At 42.0% G+C, this 19,128-nt stretch overlaps 1 protein-coding gene across 1 annotated transcript; it reads left to right on the top strand.

The window, feature by feature from the left end:
* Positions 1 to 2,691: 2,691 nt before the first annotated feature.
* LOC137911610 (exostosin-1a-like) lies at positions 2,692 to 18,471 on the top strand. The gene is made up of 11 exons (XM_068755998.1): positions 2,692 to 3,605; positions 13,269 to 13,362; positions 13,534 to 13,641; positions 14,043 to 14,162; positions 15,399 to 15,531; positions 15,646 to 15,764; positions 16,464 to 16,559; positions 17,241 to 17,330; positions 17,457 to 17,617; positions 17,704 to 17,875; positions 18,283 to 18,471. The coding sequence occupies exons 1-11, from the start codon at positions 2,692 to 2,694 to the stop codon at positions 18,469 to 18,471; spliced, it is 2,196 nt and encodes a 731-aa protein (XP_068612099.1).
* The last annotated feature ends 657 nt before the right edge of the window (positions 18,472 to 19,128 follow it).

The following is a 19,128-nucleotide window of genomic DNA, read 5'->3' as shown; positions in this document are numbered from 1 at the left end:
GACTCCAGAGTGAAAAAACAAAAATCAGGGGTTTAACCTTTTTACACAATTCCAAATAATTGGCATTTTGAAGACTTGTGGTAGAATTCACACATTCACAAATGATTTGCATTTTGAATTTGCACACAATAAATATTTTCTGTATGTGTGTATGTGTGTGTGTCTGTGGCCTTTACAAGCCTCCTTTGAAAACTAGATGAACAAGATGTTTTTCAGGTAATCTCTTTCTGTCATCGCAGAGGGTTAGGGTGTGTGATCCACATTGACAAAAGAGACAATGACATAAAGACAAACGTCATCAGACAGAAGAGGAGTGTGATCTATTTGCGTGTATACACACCCAGCCAGCGCAGATACCAATGAGTCATTAGAACTGTACAGGGAGTGTTGGCTCAGCAGCCACCAATCAGCACTGAATCATGCTAGCAGATTCTGGTTTGATGGACCAGATTGTCCGGCTCGTCCAACAATCAGGAATGCCGATCCACAACAGCAACCGAGGCTCACCAAGCAGGCCCAGAGAACCGGAAGCACCTGAACAGCGGCAACCGCCATGCGCAGGACAGGAGGGTTCCCAAGCTAACCATGCCGCCCCACCTCCCCAAAACACACGCACACACACACACAGGGCAAAAAGACAAGGACACAAGGCAACAAGTAAATCAATGGCACCTCCCGAAACTGACTCCTGCACTGCCACGAGTCAATACTCCAATGGACTCACCTGGTGGGCGGAATTTGGCGATAATCGTCTACTTAATTACGATATCGACATTATTCTGCCTGTCGTTCAGTTCACTGCTTTGGTATCGTTGCTGCCTTGAAATGGAACTTAAGAGCATGTGTTTAGACATTTGACCTTGTGACCTCTGCTTGTCGTTCAAGCGGTTAAGTTTGCAAGTTTGTCACGCACACACATTTCATTTACACACCCACAAATAACTTTGCAAGCATCTGTGGCCAGACATGCACATCCTACGGGATATTTGAATGAGGATGTCCAAATAGAAGCAGAATTTAAAAAAACATGGCGTATAGACATTTTATGTCATCAGAGGAAAAATACGCTCTTCTGATGACATTATGAATCTTACGATGAGAAAGATTCAGAGCAGGTTTTACTGGACCTTTTGAGATATTGTCCACTGTCATGCAGTAATTATAGTCATCCATCATGAAAACTTTAAGTAGCAATATGTAGGGGATGGGTGACAGCCTTTCTGTCATTCCCGTTTCCTCTGGAACAATTCAAAGACTGTTGAATACATTTTCACCAAATGTGGTAGACACAAGAACCAAATACTGAAGTGGTGAATTTTGCCCCTTAAGGATTTATTTATTTATTAATATTATTATTAGTATGGTCGTAGTAGTAATAGTATTAGTATAGTACTAGTAGTATTGCTATTTCTGTTTTCATTGTGAGAACTTTCTGTTGGTTGATTTCCTTGGTGATTCGCAAATACTATTCAGCATTTCTTCGTAAACATTTATATATGCAACAGGACACATTTGTTTGGCTACAAATACACAGTAATTATGGACCATTTCGTGGGTGGGATTTGACTTAGAGGAGGGATTCAAGAGAAAATGTGTGGAATTTTAAGAATTTGCTTTGATGTAATTCTGAATATACAATATTAAACATCTTATAACAATGAAAATGTTGCTAGCATGGATGACAAAGGCATGGTTGTGGTTATCACCAGTTCTGCACAGCAATGGACTCTGATACCTGGAGCCTTTTTGTAATATAAATGTTGTGTTTTTTTTTATTGGACTATTGTGTCTGCAATAAATATTTGATTGATTGATTGATTGATTAATCTCCCTGTGTCTGTCTGGGTTCATTCTAGCTACAGACCAAAAACAATCGGTGAAACAGTAACTCCACATTTCCTGTCGCGGGTTCCTTTTACTACACGGTATTACGCGGCCTCTCGGGTGGCCAGCCCTTTAAACATTTAGCAGCTGGACCGGATACGCGTTGCAGATATCTGAAATACTCTTTTTACTCGGCAAAACTAGTCAAAGAAATCCCAACCAATGGGATCGCGCCGTCAGCCGTCAGTGGAATGACGTCACGTCGTCGTCATCATCAACATCAGCAGCAGCCCTTTACTGCCGGGATGCTGTGCTCGTCTTCGGTCTCCTGCACCTCGCATTCCTGTGCGTGCGCGTGCGTGCGCGTGCGTGCAAACCACTACTCGAACGCGTCACGCGAATGGAGAAACTTCACCGTGCGTTTCGTTGAAGGATTATTTTCCAGCGGTAGGAGAAATGCTAGCCGGCCGGCTGTCTTCACTTCTAACCGGATTTAAAGCTACTTTGATTCGGACTACTTTAGCTAGCGGGCTAACCGGGGATGCGTTCAGACACTAACATCAGCCAGAAATCAGAGTAATCGATTATGGAGGCGTGGTATTTCCGCCCACGTCTTTGAGTATCGTTACGTTCAATGAAACATTTGATAGCGATAGTGGCATTTCTAATATTTAGGGCTCGCTGCAGTAGTTGCTAACAGAAGGAATAAACGTGAGCGCACAAACTTCGCAGCCCGGGGGCGGGGGCGGGGTGGGGGGGGTGATGAAGATGATGATGGCGTTGCGTTCCCGCAGGAGGTGGTGACAATCAAAACTCAAGGACGTCTCGGATTTGCTGCCAGACGTCTTATTCCAGCTCCGAGGACACATGAAGACCAACAGAAGGTACTTTACCCTCTTCTCCGCCAGCCTCTTTATTTTCCTCTGCTATTACTTCGGGCCGGCAGATAACCGACCGTCGGGCCGGGCTGCCGGGGCGCGCTGGCGTCCCGTGCCCGTGCCCACGCAGCCTTACACCTCCGGGGAGGAGGACGGCAGCGAGGACCACAACAAACGCGTGTCTCGGAGCGTGACGAGTCAAGATGAGTCTGCGGTTTCTGCAGGAAAACACTGCAGGATGGACTCCTGCTTCGATTTGTCCCCGTGTGAGAGGAATGGCTTCAAAGTTTATATCTACCCCCCATCCAAAGAGGAGAAGATCTCAGAGACTTATCAGAACATCTTGTCAGCGATTGAAGAATCCAGGTTCTATACACCTGACCCAAGAAAGGCGTGCGTATTTGTCTTGGGGTTGGACACTCTGGACCGGGACCGTCTTTCACGTCAATATGTCGTTGACATGAAAACAAAAGTCTGGAGTCATCCTCTGTGGAACGGGGGCAAGAACCACTTGATCTTCAATTTTTTCTCCGGTACCTGGCCAGATTACTCCGAAGTTCTTGACTTTGACATCGGCTTCGCCATGTTGGCCAAAGCCAGCATGGGCACAGAGAAGTTCAGGCCCAAGTTCGATATCTCGCTCCCTCTTATCTCGAAGGACCACCCCAAGGCAGGGGGTGAAAGGGGCCACATGAAACATAACAGCTTTCCTCCTTTGAGAAAGTACCTGCTGGTTTTTAAAGGGAAAAGATACCTAACTGGAATAGGATCAGACACGAGGAACTCTTTATATCACATAAATAATTCAGAGGACATCGTGCTCCTGACCACTTGTAAGCACGGGAAGGACTGGCAGAAGTACAAGGACGCACGCTGCGACGAAGACAACGCAGAGTATGAAAAGTAAGTGCCACACCTAAATGCTGCATCATCGTCTCTCCAGTCGAACCCTTGTCTTTTTTTTTTTTGTCAGTGTGGTGGTTTATGTTTTCCCGTTCATGCTGTTAGACGCCATCGGGCTTGAATTATGATAAGTGTTCCATTTTTACCCTCGCCGAAGCGGAAGCGAGGGTATTGCAATTGTCTGTCTGTTTGTCTGTTTGTCTGTTTGTCTGTCCGAGCGCATAACTCAAAAACTAGTAACCCAATCGACTTGAACATTTTACACAAGCAAGGTTCTGTCCGTGGCTCGGTCCTCCCAGAGAATGGTGTTGATCCGGATCTGGATCCAGATTCTAGAATTATTTTTACATCTGGAATTGTGCCTGTGCTGTAAACTGCCACTTTAAGAGGGAGGGACACGAATGGCATGATGGGAAAAAGAGTCCAGAAGGAGTCTTGTAGTACGTTCCGGAGCAGCAAGCTAGAGCAGGTTTGGCCCCTCTGATCCGGAAGCCCCGTTTACTGTCTCACAAGATCCAATAGTCTTTTGGAGGCGAGGGTCTGCAATCTCTGATTGTCGTTTTCTAGTTGTTTTTTTTGTCAGTGTGGTGGTTTATGTTTTCCCGTTCATGCTGTTAGATGCCATTATGGTAAGTGTTCCATTTTTAGATAAAGATTTTGACAGAGTGCAGTTCCCTCACTGGACTGAATCCGGACTTTTCAGAATGTGCTCTGTCACCATGGCAAACTGTCGTACACTTGCCTAATCATCTAAAAAAAAAACCTGTCGGGTCTGATTATGTCCACTCATTACACCATTTTATAGTTTTGCAGTCATTTGTTTTGCTTCCCCGTTTTTAGTTGAGTGACTAAGTCTGTTATGTCTAGTAATCCATCCTTATATTTCCCAGAACTGATGCAGTGATAACGGTACCGTATATCTGAATGCAACATGGGAGCTGTCAAGAGTAGAGCATAATTAGTACAAATGTTGCTCTCCTGAGTTACTCGATAACAACAGAAACACTTGATGCTTTCTAATGGTTCTTCATTTACAAAGTTACACATCATGAGGCACAGATGAGTAGATCAGCTCTGATGTCAGATACAAGAGTGTACTTTTTTTTGATACCCCCATCTGTCCATACGGTCGTTTTTTTACAGCCAGACATGAATGCACCTTTCTTGCCCTTAACGGGTGTATCTTTCTGCCCGTGTATTATGATTCCTGATCATCCTGATCCTACAATACAAGAGTGCACACATTCACCCGCCAGCTGTCACTTGCTCTTAAGAGAACAGTTCCATGCACAAATACCTGTGGACAGTTTTAGCATCTCTAATCTACTGAAAATATATATTAAAAAAAACATAAATAAAATAATATGGTACTCAGTAATGCAGTCTTTAGCCTCTGACACAGCCTTCCGTGATCAAAGGAAGCACTGCGTTTAAACCAGCAGCTTTGGGGTCTCGTGTGCTTTTCTGATGGGTACATTGAGCAGAGCTTCATAAAAGACAGATTATCATGACTAAAAAACAAATTTGGATGATATTTCATCTTGTCTCTTAAGGCCTTCGCTCATGGTTTGATTTTCCTCTTTTCCTTCTTTACTTTCATTATGTCCGAGGTATGCATTTATTTAGCACTTTAGCTCTATAGCGCTAAAACACTATTACAACTTCATTATGTTCACATATAAGTTAGGGTTAAATAAAAAAAGCCCTCTACTGAAAATCCTGTGCCAGTCGGGGCTTTTGGAATACATTCTTGTGCCAGTTGAAGACAATATTGCACCTCTGAAAGTTTCTCTGTGGTCATCACACAATCCTGCAGTTATGAGCAAACTGGCGTCTTTCTCCCGTCTTGAACTTTGGCCCATTGCAGTCACTCTGACCCCCCCCCCCCCCCCCCATGCCGTGTTGTTTCTGGTGACTACGTGGTGGTGGATGTTTGACTGTGGCTCTTTGGAGTGGATTAGTGTGGACAAAGTCCTGGTTCCAGTGAGGGGAAGCCACTCCGGTCCCTGTTTGCTCAGGCAAACCCAACTGCACCAGTCTGGAATGCCCTGGCCCCAACCCTTGTCCTCGGTGGCCCCTGCTTTCTGTGGGACCTGCTGTGATTGACCCCCCCCCCCCAAACTTCTTATCTTGTTGTTATTTGTTCATTTTGGATATCATGGGATTTCATAGGCCATTTACACACATAGCCGGGTTTTCTAAAAACCGAACATCCTTCCTTTTCTGCCTAGAACTTTTTTTTAATCCACACGACCTCGTAAAAAAAAAACGTACGTAACTGCATAAGTACCAAACCAATCGGCGGCGTAGTTCCCCAAACCCTATCCAATTAGAAGCAGCTGGACAGTTGTTAACGACAACACAGTTTGGAAGGCATCCATGCTGTTTCTGATTGTAAACACAGGTAGCACTCATATGAGTGCATGGAGAGGAGACGCATACATACATATTGTACATTTTTCCAAGCATTTTGATCGTCATTACTTCTTTGGTGTATCGTGTGGCAGTCTTTGGACAAAACTGTGCTTCTTAAAGTCTATCAGTGATGCTTGGCAACTTCCTGTTCTGACTGGATTTCTTAAGAGTAGAGAATATTCCAGGTTTGCGTTTCACAAGTAAGCTATAGTATGTCTCCATGAGGTTAAATCAAATGAAGCTAGATGTTTTTTTTATGTAGCACTGTTGATTGCAGATGGTACGTACAGTCAACTACTTCTCGAACTCTGTCCTTAAACTGTCTGCACTTGGTCACAGACTCACAGCATACGTGTTTGTAATACAGCTGAAGAAGAGAAGAAAAGATACAGCAGGAGGCAGGTCAGATGCAGTTTGAACCTCAAACTGAAATCCCTCTCACGGCTTGTTTCCAATTAAGAGGTCCTGCCAAGTGGGAGAGTATGAGGCAGAGGAGCGGGAGACAAACTGAGAAAAGGGTTTGGTGGAACACAAAGACAGCAGTGGGGGTCTGAGGTACTGAAGGAGAAAGTGAGAGCAAGAGAAACTTTGGAGGGGAAAAAGAAAATACTTTCCAGCCATCCAGTAGCACGAGGTGAGTTAAATAACTGGTCAGATGCTGGCGTTTGTCTACTAAGTGTATTTATAGACTAGCGGGGTTTTAATCCTTAGTTTTGGCCAAAGCCCCTGGCAGAGATCTGCTCGCCAAATTGATGTAGGCTTTATAGAGCTTTGGGAAAACGATAATCGTTCGGGAGGATGGTTGGTCTTTGAGTTCCTGTGCATTAACTTTATATGCCTTTTTCACTGCTATGTCAGAACATTTGATCAGCATTTCCCACCATTAATATGGTTGTAGTGGTCTTCTTCAGGCCTTATTCTCTCTCTCTACTCTTTAAAAAAGCAAAAACAAGTCAAGTAAGCACTTTATTTAAGTTCTCCATTGTTTCTATTTTGTCTGTTAATAATCTGTAACAAGATAAGAAACATCCTTCAGTTACATGGATGAGAAACACGGGGAGACACTGGAGAACAAAAGAGAGGCGAGACTGCAACCGCGGAGGTACAACGCATAATCTGGCAAGGAGCGGGCAGAAGAGCAGGAAATAAAAAGGAACCAGGATAATCACGGGTAATCTGTCCAGGTGTGTCTCGTTCACGCCCCAGTCAGCTCATTCTCAGCTATTCCCATGCTGTGATAAAAAAAAAAACAGAAGTCAGGGAGGAGACACACGGAACAAAAGAAGATTTAAACAACAGGATTGTGACAAAAGTTACTGTTGAAGCTCTTTGTTGCATTTGAGTATCACACTCATTGTTCTTTGTTTCATAAGGAAAGACAGGAAGGTCAATGGAGAGCATAAAATAGAATCCCATGTCCAATTCAGTGGGAGTAGTCACGCTTTCAAAATGTTTCTCTGGCCTCCTGAGAACGAATAAGTCATTTGAGCATCATTTAGAAGTAGTTTGTTTAGGTTTACTGGGAAAATAAATGTCTTGATGTATGCTGTAGTGTAAATCATGACTTTGTACTTTTATATATTTCTGGTCGACAACTCTCAGACAGAGGCAGAGAGAATTCTTAACAGAATCATTGAGGGAGATTCAGACATAGATATTTCCGAAGATGAGAGTCCAGTGGAACAGACAGGAGAGGGTGAGCATATAGGTGAGGAACAAAGGATGACTTATAGGCTACGGTCACACTACAAGGCTTAATGCTCAATTCGGATTGTTCACATTTCCAATTAAATGCGACTTTCACACGATCTCCTGTGTCCCATACGCGCAGAAGAGGACACAACGACATCACGCAGTGTGTGACACTCAGTGCGTGCGGAAGTAAACATGGATGGTAACAGTGACGCGTATGTGGCGATTTTAAAACTGTTGTCCAACCGGAGCCAGAACATTTACTAATTAATATTTTTAAGAGGATAAAAAAGGAAGTGAGCCAGGTTTTTAAGTCATGACGTTTTGTGGGGCAGTGGCAGAAACGTCTCTACAAAGAAACGCGTGGGGGCGGAGTCGTGAATCAGTGGCGTGTAGGTCGCATCGGGGCAAAAAAATCTGATTTGGGTCACTCCAGCCTGTAGTGTGAACGTAGCCTTGAAGATGCAGGACCAAGTGTAGTGGATAAAGACACAGACGGCTGAAAGTCAATTATTATTATTGCCAATTATTGCAATAAAGTGACGTGTCTGTACTACTAGAAGGTTCCTCCAGTTCCACATCTTTACGACAAAGCTGTGGCAACGCGCCATGGATGGCTGACCCCGCTGGAAAGAGAAGAGCGATACAGCAGGGCAGGAAAGAAGGCTGGTAGACCACAAAACCACTTTGCACAGATTATATGTTTACTTTTCATCAATACAAGCCTAGAAATGACACATCTAGACGACCACACAATATTTCTGAAAGGTCAGTGCTGTTAAACAGGCGTTTTACTGAGTTTGTGCATGAAATGATTTGTTAGGCTGATTCAAGTGAGATGTTATATTTTATACATCAGCTGAACAATTTAGTTCACATAACTATAGCAAACGGCGACATTCAGAGAGACGGTCTGACTGCATAGCATGTCAGCGGTTAGGGCTCCAATCCAAGGTGAGGCTCAGATGGCTGCTGCCTCAACACACGTCTCTTCTCAGTGTTTGAAAGATAAATGTGAAAAATCAGCAATTTTAAAAGAAAAACAATTTTGTTAAATGGAAAACAACGTTTTTGTACAAATCACCGGATAAATATAACACATTCCTTTGTTTATTTTGCATGATAGCTGCCTCCCCTCTCCGCACGTCACTGCCCTCAGAAGTGATGTACTCAGTCGTAGTAGTTGGAATGTTGTGTCACAGAAAACAAATTCCAACAGCATTGTCATGATGAACAGTCAGACAGGTTTTTGTGATGTTGTTTTTGGAGCTGTTTCAGTTTCATGATGAAGAGCGTTACAAACATTTAGTTCATTCCATTCTCTACAGCAATCTTAATGTGTACATGCATGGAGATTTAAGCAGTGTAAAACAAGCGAGTACTTGCTAGATCTCTTTTACTCACGAATTACTACTAGAAAGTAATAAATACTTCCTTTATTTGATTACTTTATCTGAATTCAATTCAAAGATTTTAATTCTCCCCGAAGGGCAATTGAAGCCTTGGGGCAATTGTTTTTATTCACTCTCAGTACAAGTGCCATTTGTTCTGCCACCCTCCCTCTCCTCCCCTCATCTGTTTGTTGGCAGCCGTGCGCTGGTTGATTGTACTAGTTGGAATGCCAGAAGAGATGAACAGATCAACTTGTCAGGCACGCAATGCATTGTGTTCTGTGTGTCACGAGGAGACATATCATCTCCTTGATCCTTGACGCATGAGATTATTTGGGCTGGATGAAACTGTAAGGAAAACGTAACACCCAAAGTGAAACACTTATTGTAATGAAATATGAACTACACCTTATGGTGATTGAAGTGGCCTTCATAAAGGGTGGAACACATTTTTAAGATGTTTTTGACTCTTGGCCTGATTGGAGAAGGTTTCTGGACCTGGAAATACTGTTATTTCTGTAACACTGTAATAGCTACCTCAAGTCTTTAGTCCGTTTTCTATGAATTAAAAATGTTTTTACCAAATCTGAACATGCCTACAGTATCACTGATAGGATGAAATAACACCAAATTACAAGCACAGAAAGGATTCGGTCCCGGTACCTTCTTGCTGTGAGGCGACAGCGCTAACCGCTCCGCCACTCAATTTTCCGTGGACAAATTAATATGACCTTTAATAATTCTGATGAACTCACAAATAAAGACTAGTGGGAAAATACTGCAAAATAAGACAATTTCGGCAGGTACAAACTGTAACAATGTCAGTTTGCTTTAAAGAAAATGTATAAATAATATAACATTTGTTCAATACAAATCTGTATAAAACCAAACTTAATAACATGTATTTCTTTTCTTCTTATTTTGTCTAAATCTCTGCTTCTGTCCAATTTATTTTGTCCCAGCCCAATGTTCCTTTCGTAAAATAACTTTAACCGGTTTCATTGTTTAATGTGGTTGCTCATCTGTTTTGACTGCAAGTAAAAACAGTCGGGATGATGATGCCAGTGGCAGTGATCACACGTCAATCGCCTTCCTGATATTGTTGGCCAACAGTCAGTACTACACCTATAGTTAATCCTCTGGAGTAGTTGCTAGTGTAATTAATGTCACACAAGTATTTTGCACAATAAATTCAATATCTCACTCACACAGAAATCCATCAGTCTGTGTTTGTTGCCCCCTTGTAATTCATCCATGTTTAGGGATCGAGGGAAGTCTTATCAATTCCCTCTCTCAAGAGAAGTGCTTCATTTTTCTTTGTGGCTAAGTGACCTCATGTAACAGGGCAATGAGAGCTGTCCATTGAACCCAAATTACAGGCAGCGCTTTCTAATGCAAGTCCTCCAGAAAGTGTGCAGTAAATTATCACAGTTTCCTAGTTTTCAGAGGGGTCTGGTAGTGTCTTGAAGTATTGTAGTTACATTTTGTGTTGATCAAAATGAGGCTTTATGTGCGTATGTGATTCGTGAGACATTCTTGCCGCTTGCAGCTCTGGCTCTACAGGTCTGTCAACTGGTTCCTTTTTTTTGTTCTGCTGTTCCCTTTTTCGTCCAATGACACTCCTTTTCAATCGTTCCCTTCAGGCTGGCATTCCTTTAGCTTGACCAACAGTCCTGGCAACACCGAAATGAACTCAACCGGTGCGAAGCATAAGATGATAAGAAGTCAGTACACGATAGGAGTGGGGTGAGAGAGCGTGCTTGGACTTGAGCTGCTTTCATTTCCTCAAGTTTGTCTTGGGAGAATTTGCTGTTCTTCACGCATACCAGGGGCGTCACTAGGTTTTAAGGACAGGGGGGGCTTACCCCCCCAGGAGATGTACAGGATGTGAGCAAATGTAGCACAAAACCTCACAAACGGCTAACAAGGACTGAGAAATTAAACATTATTATTATTTCAGTCTGTTTTTTTAATACAGTGCAAAAACAAACAGGTTAAAACAGTAACAGGACGTTTACAGCATTGTTTACAGCTATTTTAAGGGGGCTGAAGCCCCCCTGAAATAGCTCCTAACGACGCCACTGGTTCATACACCGTATAGTTGGCCCCTAACCCAATCCACACACACAGACGCATATATATGTAGGGGCCCCATAACATGCGTGGTGAAGGGGCCGCCGTGGTTAGTGCGCTCTAGCCACCAGTCCACTCTGTTTTGTTTTTTTGTCTAGGCTGGGATTTGAACCATTGACCCTCTGCTTCCCAACTCAAATCCCAACCTACTTGAGCCACTGCGTCCCAATGACGATGAAGTGCATGGGGGTGATTCAATTGTTCCTGTCCCTGTTCATTAGTTCAATGTACGGTTTAAATTACATCAACTATCAAAATTACGTAGTGAAATTGTGTTTTGTGAATGTGTGTTCTCCTACACAGATTATTGGATGCAAACACTTTGGCTTTCCCCCCCACCCTCAGTCTCCTCAGGCACTTGACAGAGTCAGCCATGCATTTCTTTTTCACAGCATCCATTATTGTTGCTAGGAGACTGGTTGATTTTTTTTTCTCCCTTTTTTTGGCCCAACTCACTTCCTGTTATTTGTTTCTCTTACTCGGAATCGCGCTGTCCCACTTTCCTACTGTATTAATAAATTCCATTTACATAATGATAACGTAACAGCACTGCACTGCATAAACAAGAACGGTTATGGTTTATCTGTTCACTGCTGAAGCCCTTCTCACATGCTCACTGAGAGACTTTTAAAAATGGACACACGTAACAGAATAGTCTTCTTTATTATTAATCATTGCTGTGGTCTGTGATGACGCTACATTAGTGCACTTCGGACCTTACGCACTCATCTATTCTCCTTATAATGGAGGGAAGAGTTATACAGAGACAGTCACTATTTACAGCTCTAGGTTTACTGGAAAACAATTTTTACTATAGGATCTAAGTGCTTCCAATTTTATGAGAAACGCATTTAACCTTCTAATAAATGTTCCTTATAAAAGTGTATTTTGTGTATCTTTAATAAACAGTATCTTCCAACTAGCTGTCACCTCATGTAAAGTCTTTGAGAACGCGGATGGAAAAAGTTTATAGTTAACACCGATAACGATAATTACTCCCTTACAGTACACATCCATCCATTTCCTTGTAGACGAGACTACCTCAATCGTCTGGTCTACAGCTGCTTATGCGCCTTGTGGTTCTGCTGGAGCCTATCCCAGCCGGCTACGGGCAAAAAGTGGGATAAGACAGATCATAACGCAGCTCATCACGGGGCCAATTGCTGCTGGGTCTAAACTCTAAATGGTTAAAATGCTGTTTCCCATTACAACTGAAATGTTAAAATAGATATGTGGGACAGCACAAAGGGGTTTCCGGGGGGAGCATACATACCAGCTGTCAAACAAGAATCCGACTGCAGAACCAAACCAAATAATAAGCCAATTAGACGCAATGCGTGGGTTTCTTTGAATAACTGCATTCCAACTACTTCTAAAATATTTGATTGCCATTGTTCACAACTGTAACACACACAAAGTGTCCCATTGACCCATGTCCCCCCCAAACACGAGCGTACAATGAATGCTTCCTCAGAATGACTCACCATGAAGCCAAATAGACTGACATTAATCCCTGTCTCATGAATCCATTGTAGTGTGTGACAACTGGCACGGATAATGAACACTCTTTTTTTGCATTCTCACAGCACACCTACAGCACCTGGAGGAATTCCAAGCAGTTCCTTAATCAAAGCAAGCGCTGATTGAGGCTTAGATTAGGTGGGGGCAGTGGAAAAAGAAGGTGAAGATGTTGAGATGTGCGGGTGAGAGGGCAAAGGTTTTCCAGATGGGTAGGGAGATTGATAGGGAATGGGATTTTCCTTGAAAGTACCTGTGATTTTCAGCCGTTGGAAAGGAGGCGATTGTTTTGTGGTCTGCTCTGCACTCAGACTGTGTGAGGAAAGCTTGGCCTGGTATCATTGTTGTAGCTCTGGGCTTTGAAAGATGAAGCAATATATACTGATGCTCCTGAACATCACTTTCCTGCTGGAATAACTCGTGTTATTTCCCTGTGTATGAGTCCAAATTAAGTTATTCTAAATGTTAAATGGATCAGAACCTGCTGGATTCCTTCTTTCCTATCATTCTACAGGTATGACTTTCGAGATCTTCTATTTAACTCCACATTCTGTTTGGTACCACGAGGGCGACGGCTGGGCTCCTTTCGCTTCCTGGAGGCTTTACAGGTCAGTGAGACACATGCAGATGTTTCTCCTCATAGCCAAACATTACAGTACAGTAAATTGGAATTAGGTACAGTTGTGTCATTATAGCGACTCAAAGGAATTGCATCCACCCCTCCCGCTTTCCTGCTGCTCAGTTTTAATGCAAACGTTTTTCGTATATCACTCTTTCAGGCTGCTTGCGTGCCCGTGATGATGAGCAACGGCTGGGAGCTTCCCTTCTCAGAGATCATTGACTGGAATACAGCGGTTGTGTCTACAGACGAAAGGCTTCTATTACAGGTTGAAATTTAATACCAAAGTAAAGTTACTGATTGACAGATTATTTTTGTGTGTATATATATATATATAGTCATATTTAAGGACATGTTTCGTTCACCTTTCTCGTCTAGTTCAGCCCTGATGTGTGATTTCAGACCAGTGTCTTCTATACTGATATACTGAATAACAAACTACGATCAATTACTTTATTAGGACAGGTCCTTAAGTTTACAGGGAATGTACTTTGTAGCCTTTGAAATAAAAGTGTTGGGCTGTCTGTGTAGGTTCTCAGTCATCCAGGTTGAGGTAAATGACCAACAGCAAAAACGAGGAATCTACTGCTTAAAAAAAAAGACTGCAGACTGTAGATGGCATTTGTGGGCAAATGTAATCCTGCTAACATGTCCTTATTTGAATCTCAGGTCCCGTCCATTGTGCGGTCCATCCAACTGGATCAGATTATGTCTCTCAAACAGCAGACCCAGTTCCTGTGGGAGGCATACTTCAGCTCTTTGAATAAGATTGTAATGACCACACTGGAGGTATGCAGTCATTTCTCTTTATGCATTAGATGCAGTTGAACAGTCCACACTTATAATATTTATGTTGTATTCATTTGTATGTAAAAACTGTAATTGCGGTTTTTTTGTTTCAATGTTTTTCTTTTAAAAGCCAAAGTTGCCGTTTTACTTGCACTTGTGTGAAATGTCACATTTCATTTTTTCTTTTCTTTTTTTTTGTAGTTTTAAAAGTACTACCTCAGTTTTTATCTGTTGGTCAGATGCAGTTAGTGTGAGATTTCACATATTCTGTTGTAAATCTTTATTGTTTCACCTCCAGAATCTGTTTATTGCCAAATTATTCCACACAAAGTAAACTGCTCTGAAACTCCCACCAATTCCCGTGAATACTTAATGTTTTATGAAGAGATTCTCTCACTGTGTAAAATTTCTTCAAATTTTAGCCAGTTAGCTGTATTTTAAAAAAAACCTAAATATTACACATCTTTATAAAAAAGAAAAACTTTAATGAGGGCTATGCTTAGAAATTTCTCCTCAATTAAAGAGAGCCGCAAAGTTACAAGCTGGAGGAGCTTCATTGTTTCTTTAGTTTGCCCAAATCCTCACAGATAGCAGACCAAAGGTGTTTTAATGTAAGAGTATTTGAATTAAAAAATATCATATCATATCATTACCAAAGCTTACAAGGTCTTGTTTTCAGATCAGAGGTGGACACAGCTCAGGCGTTATTTATTTTACGTTACTTCAGTGGTGAGGTGTTTTCCTTACGGTTGTTAGTACTTTTCTAAATTTGCGGCTCTGTGTTGCCCTGCGATGAACTGGCGACTTTTCCAGGGTGTACCCTGCCTCTCGCCCTTTGACTGCTGAGATTGGCTTCAGCTTGACCCGATAACGGACAAAGCGGTTGGAAAATGAATGATAAAATAATTCAATTGTTGTATCTGATCGAGTTTGTAGTTTTTATGAAGATATAACGGCGGAATGAAAACCTCATTTATAGTCTGTAGGGTTTCATGTATTTGACGTGATTCATTGTTTCAGATGTTAATTTGAGAAGTGCCAGAGATTTGGCTTCGGCACACAGTTTGCAAGCAAGCATGTAAGACAGGCATGATTATATTTCGATATATATTTTTCTCCAAGTCACATTTGAACAAAGAGTATTGTGGATCTTTGATATTTATCAGCTGCAACAGACCACCAACAAAACACGAAGGACAGTTCATGTAGTGGTTTTCTGCCCCCTTTGTTACACAGATCATCCAGGACCGGGTGCTGTATCACACCTCAAGGAGTTACCACATGTGGAATAGTCTGCCAGGAGGGCTTTTCGCCTTGCCCCAGTATTCTCCACACCTGTCAGAATTCCCTTTCTACTACGATAGGCTGGGTCAGTAAATTATCCACGCACATGCTGCTACATGCTAAGAACCTCGATCCTTCAAAGGATACTCGACAGATTCCTTTTTTTTTCTGACCTTTAAATGTTTGCAAATGTTTTCAGGTGCTCAGCCCTTCCATAAGTTTACAGCAATCATCCTTGTGGTGTCCCCACTGGTGACCCAGTCCCAGCCAGTCATGAAACTGATTGTGGCTGTAGCCAGATCTCAGTACTGTGCTCAGGTAATGAAAAAATCCAACACAGAACACTTGTCATCTCAGACCAGACCGATCGTATCTGCAATGTTTACTACACAGCTAATTTCTCCAACAAACTAAAGCATGGAGTGTTCCACACAGAGTGTTTTATGATAGACAACGAGGTCGACATGTTTCTCTGTCACTATTATTTCAACATTCCAGCCCTTCCTTCATCCCGACACTTCTTTCTGTTCCACATGTAACTAATACACACTGAAGGAAATCCAGGAAGCCCTAGCTCCAGAGTTCGTTAAATTAATATTACCACACTTTGTTCATCACGGTCTCAGTCTGCAAACTAGACAAATATATGAAGTTTTACTGTATTTGTAATTGCATGGCTAAGCATGTACACGTGTAGTCGAAACATTTAGCTTTATGCACTGTGTAATTGTTGCATCATGTACTGTAGGTGGCGTGGCAGCTGTGAAAATAGATCTGCAATTACTGTTGCAAAGATTGTTGGATTTCTTTTCACATACTTAGGATGTAAAGACACAAAAAAGGAATTGTTGGCTTTGAGCTACACATACTGTGTTGCCATTTGTAATGCGTGTTTGCCAAGCATCAGTAGTTTTCTATTTTTGCCATCATTATGTACTACTTATGCACTGAAGTAGGCATGCGGATGAAGATGTTTCAGATTGACATTTATGCTTCACTTATTTTCCTTGTGTGCAGGTGATCATTCTGTGGAACTGTGAAAAGCGTCTACCTGCCAAGCACCAATGGCCTGCCACTCCTGTCCCTTTCACTGTTATAGAAGGCAAAAGCAAGGTTGAAAACAAATAAATAACCCTAACCATCTACTAACTAACCTAACCGTACATCGTGTATTTATTTACCTGACATGCAGTATGCAGTACAATACAGGGGTTCACTAGTGACTGCAATCCTGACTTAGTTACATGAAGTTTTATTTATGAAAAGCTTTATCAGTTTAACATTAATGACAAAGTCGCTGCTATCAGGAATAGAAACCTTTGCATTAGTATATTAAAATAAATAATATTTATAAAGCTCAAATAGATTTTTGTTTTAATTACTAGCATTTAGATTACAGCACATATATCCTAATATCAAAATCCACTTTGCATGCACCTGCAATGCAAGATATTTGCTTAGATTGATGCCAAAAGCACAGAATGCAGGTCTCGCCAGGGACGGAAATAAACGTCACCGCTTGTAGGTTTCTATCTGTAATTTTAGCTCATCAGTGGAAAGCTGTATTTCTGCTGTCATTGGCGTCTTGTCAGCTTGTAAATGTGGCTGACTCTGCGGTTGTCATCCAGATAGAAAAGTAAAACAAGAACTTGCAATGCCAGTAGACAGACAGATTTACTTCATGTACACAATTTGGGCCTCTTTATATACAGTGATTGGTGTTGCTGAGCTGTAAAAAAATACTCCTTAATAGCACCCCTTCATACTTGTGTGTGTTTTTTCCACGTATACTAGGTGATAAGCGGTCGCTTTCTGCCGTATTACATCATACCCACTGATGCTGTACTCAGTCTGGACGAGGACATCGTACTCTCCACTGCAGAGGTCAGACTACCACAACACAACATTTTCAGTCGTCTTACTTAAGAGCACACATGTACATTTACAATCCATCAGCCTTGGGTTATGTGCCAACTATTCATTGGCCTCATTTCTCTGATCTCGGTCCAGGTGGACTTTGCGTTCTCAGTGTGGCAGTTTTTCCCAGACCGTATTGTTGGCTACCCGGCCCGGAACCACTTCTGGGACGGCAACAAGGAGCGGTGGGGCTACACTTCCAAATGGACCAACGACTACTCCATGGTGTTGACTGGGGCTGCCATCTATCATAAGTATTGATACACGACTGACTTTTCATACCGTCTGCCTCTCTGTTTTATTTAACTCTTTAGCATTAACACAATCAACTCTCCCTTAGGTACTACCACTACTTGTACAACAGCTACCTTCCAACCAGTCTAAAGGACATGGTTGACAAGATGTCAAACTGTGAGGACATTCTGATGAATTTCTTAGTGTCTTCAGTCTCCAAGTTACCACCCATCAAGGTCACCCAGAAGAAACAATACAAGGAGAATATGATGGGAGAGGTGAGGCAGAATACGAGGAATTTTTTTGTTTTAATGTAAGCCTGACCTAAGAAAGATAAAGGAAGTTGTTTTATCCTATCTCACAAATTCTAGTAATTTTCTTTTTAAACATACTGGCAGTTACATCCAGGTAATAATAATAACATTCACTTATTTTACTCGTGGCTGATGACCTTTGCACACATTATGCCATCTTACACCTTAAGTATTTGCTGCTTAAAATAAACATCAGTCATTTGGAAATCTGAATTTGTTTTCTTGCAATATGACCTTTAATAAAAATAAAAAACCCTCATGAATAATTACATCAGGCTCTAAAAGGTTAGGGTAATTTATGATGCATTATTCATTTTGTCGGTTTCTCTCATGCTTCATGCCTGTGCCTTTCCGTCTCCTTTCTCACTCAGAACTCCAACTCCAAATCTCGTTGGGCTGACCCGGACCATTTTTCCCAGCGTCAGACCTGTATGAAGACGTTTGCCAACTGGTTTGGCACCATGCCCCTTATCCATTCTCGGGTGAGACTAGATCCAGTCCTGTTCAAAGACCAGGTTTCCATACTTCGGAAGAAATACAGGGACATCGAGAAACAATAATCCTCCAGAGCTCCCTGCTCCGTGGACACACGAAGACGGAGCGAGGGGTGAAATAATAAAGAAACTCTCAGCCTTTCTGTGAGTGTGTTTACAGATCTATTTGGATCAAGCAGGACGGTGTTCTAGGGACATATATTACAGTTTTTTTCTCAATTGCTTTGACTCATTTCTTGAAAGATAAATTACATTCTCATTCTAACCCTAACCCATGCATCAGAGTAAGAAGAAAATATATACAGCATAACATACCGTACTAAAAACACATAAACAAAACATTTTCAATTTGATAAAATAAAGGAGGAATTAAATTCTGTTGTGAACAGTTGCCAAGCGTCGTGGAGATTTGTCCCATGTTGTTTTTTGAGAATGTTGTTTCATTCTCATCACAGAAATGAGCCAAACCAATTGAGTAAACGCTGTAAAACAGATGTCTAGGACACCACAGCCATTGGTCTCCCTTGATTGTATTCTGCATAGTTTCTACTTCCCACCCTTTATCTTGGTGCATTTGAAGATACGTGAGCACACAGGTCACGCTATATGCACTTTGACGACCAACATTTGAAGGACGCCTGAGGGACTGCTTGATTGTGACCTGAAGTGGTTAAAGTCACAGAGTTGGAAATCATACCTCGCTGCATCACAACAGTGGCAAAC

This window comes from Brachionichthys hirsutus, chromosome 3, assembly GCF_040956055.1.
Source record: "Brachionichthys hirsutus isolate HB-005 chromosome 3, CSIRO-AGI_Bhir_v1, whole genome shotgun sequence".
NCBI classification, from domain to species: Eukaryota; Metazoa; Chordata; class Actinopteri; order Lophiiformes; family Brachionichthyidae; genus Brachionichthys; species Brachionichthys hirsutus.
This window is presented reverse-complemented; position numbering and strand designations above follow the sequence as displayed.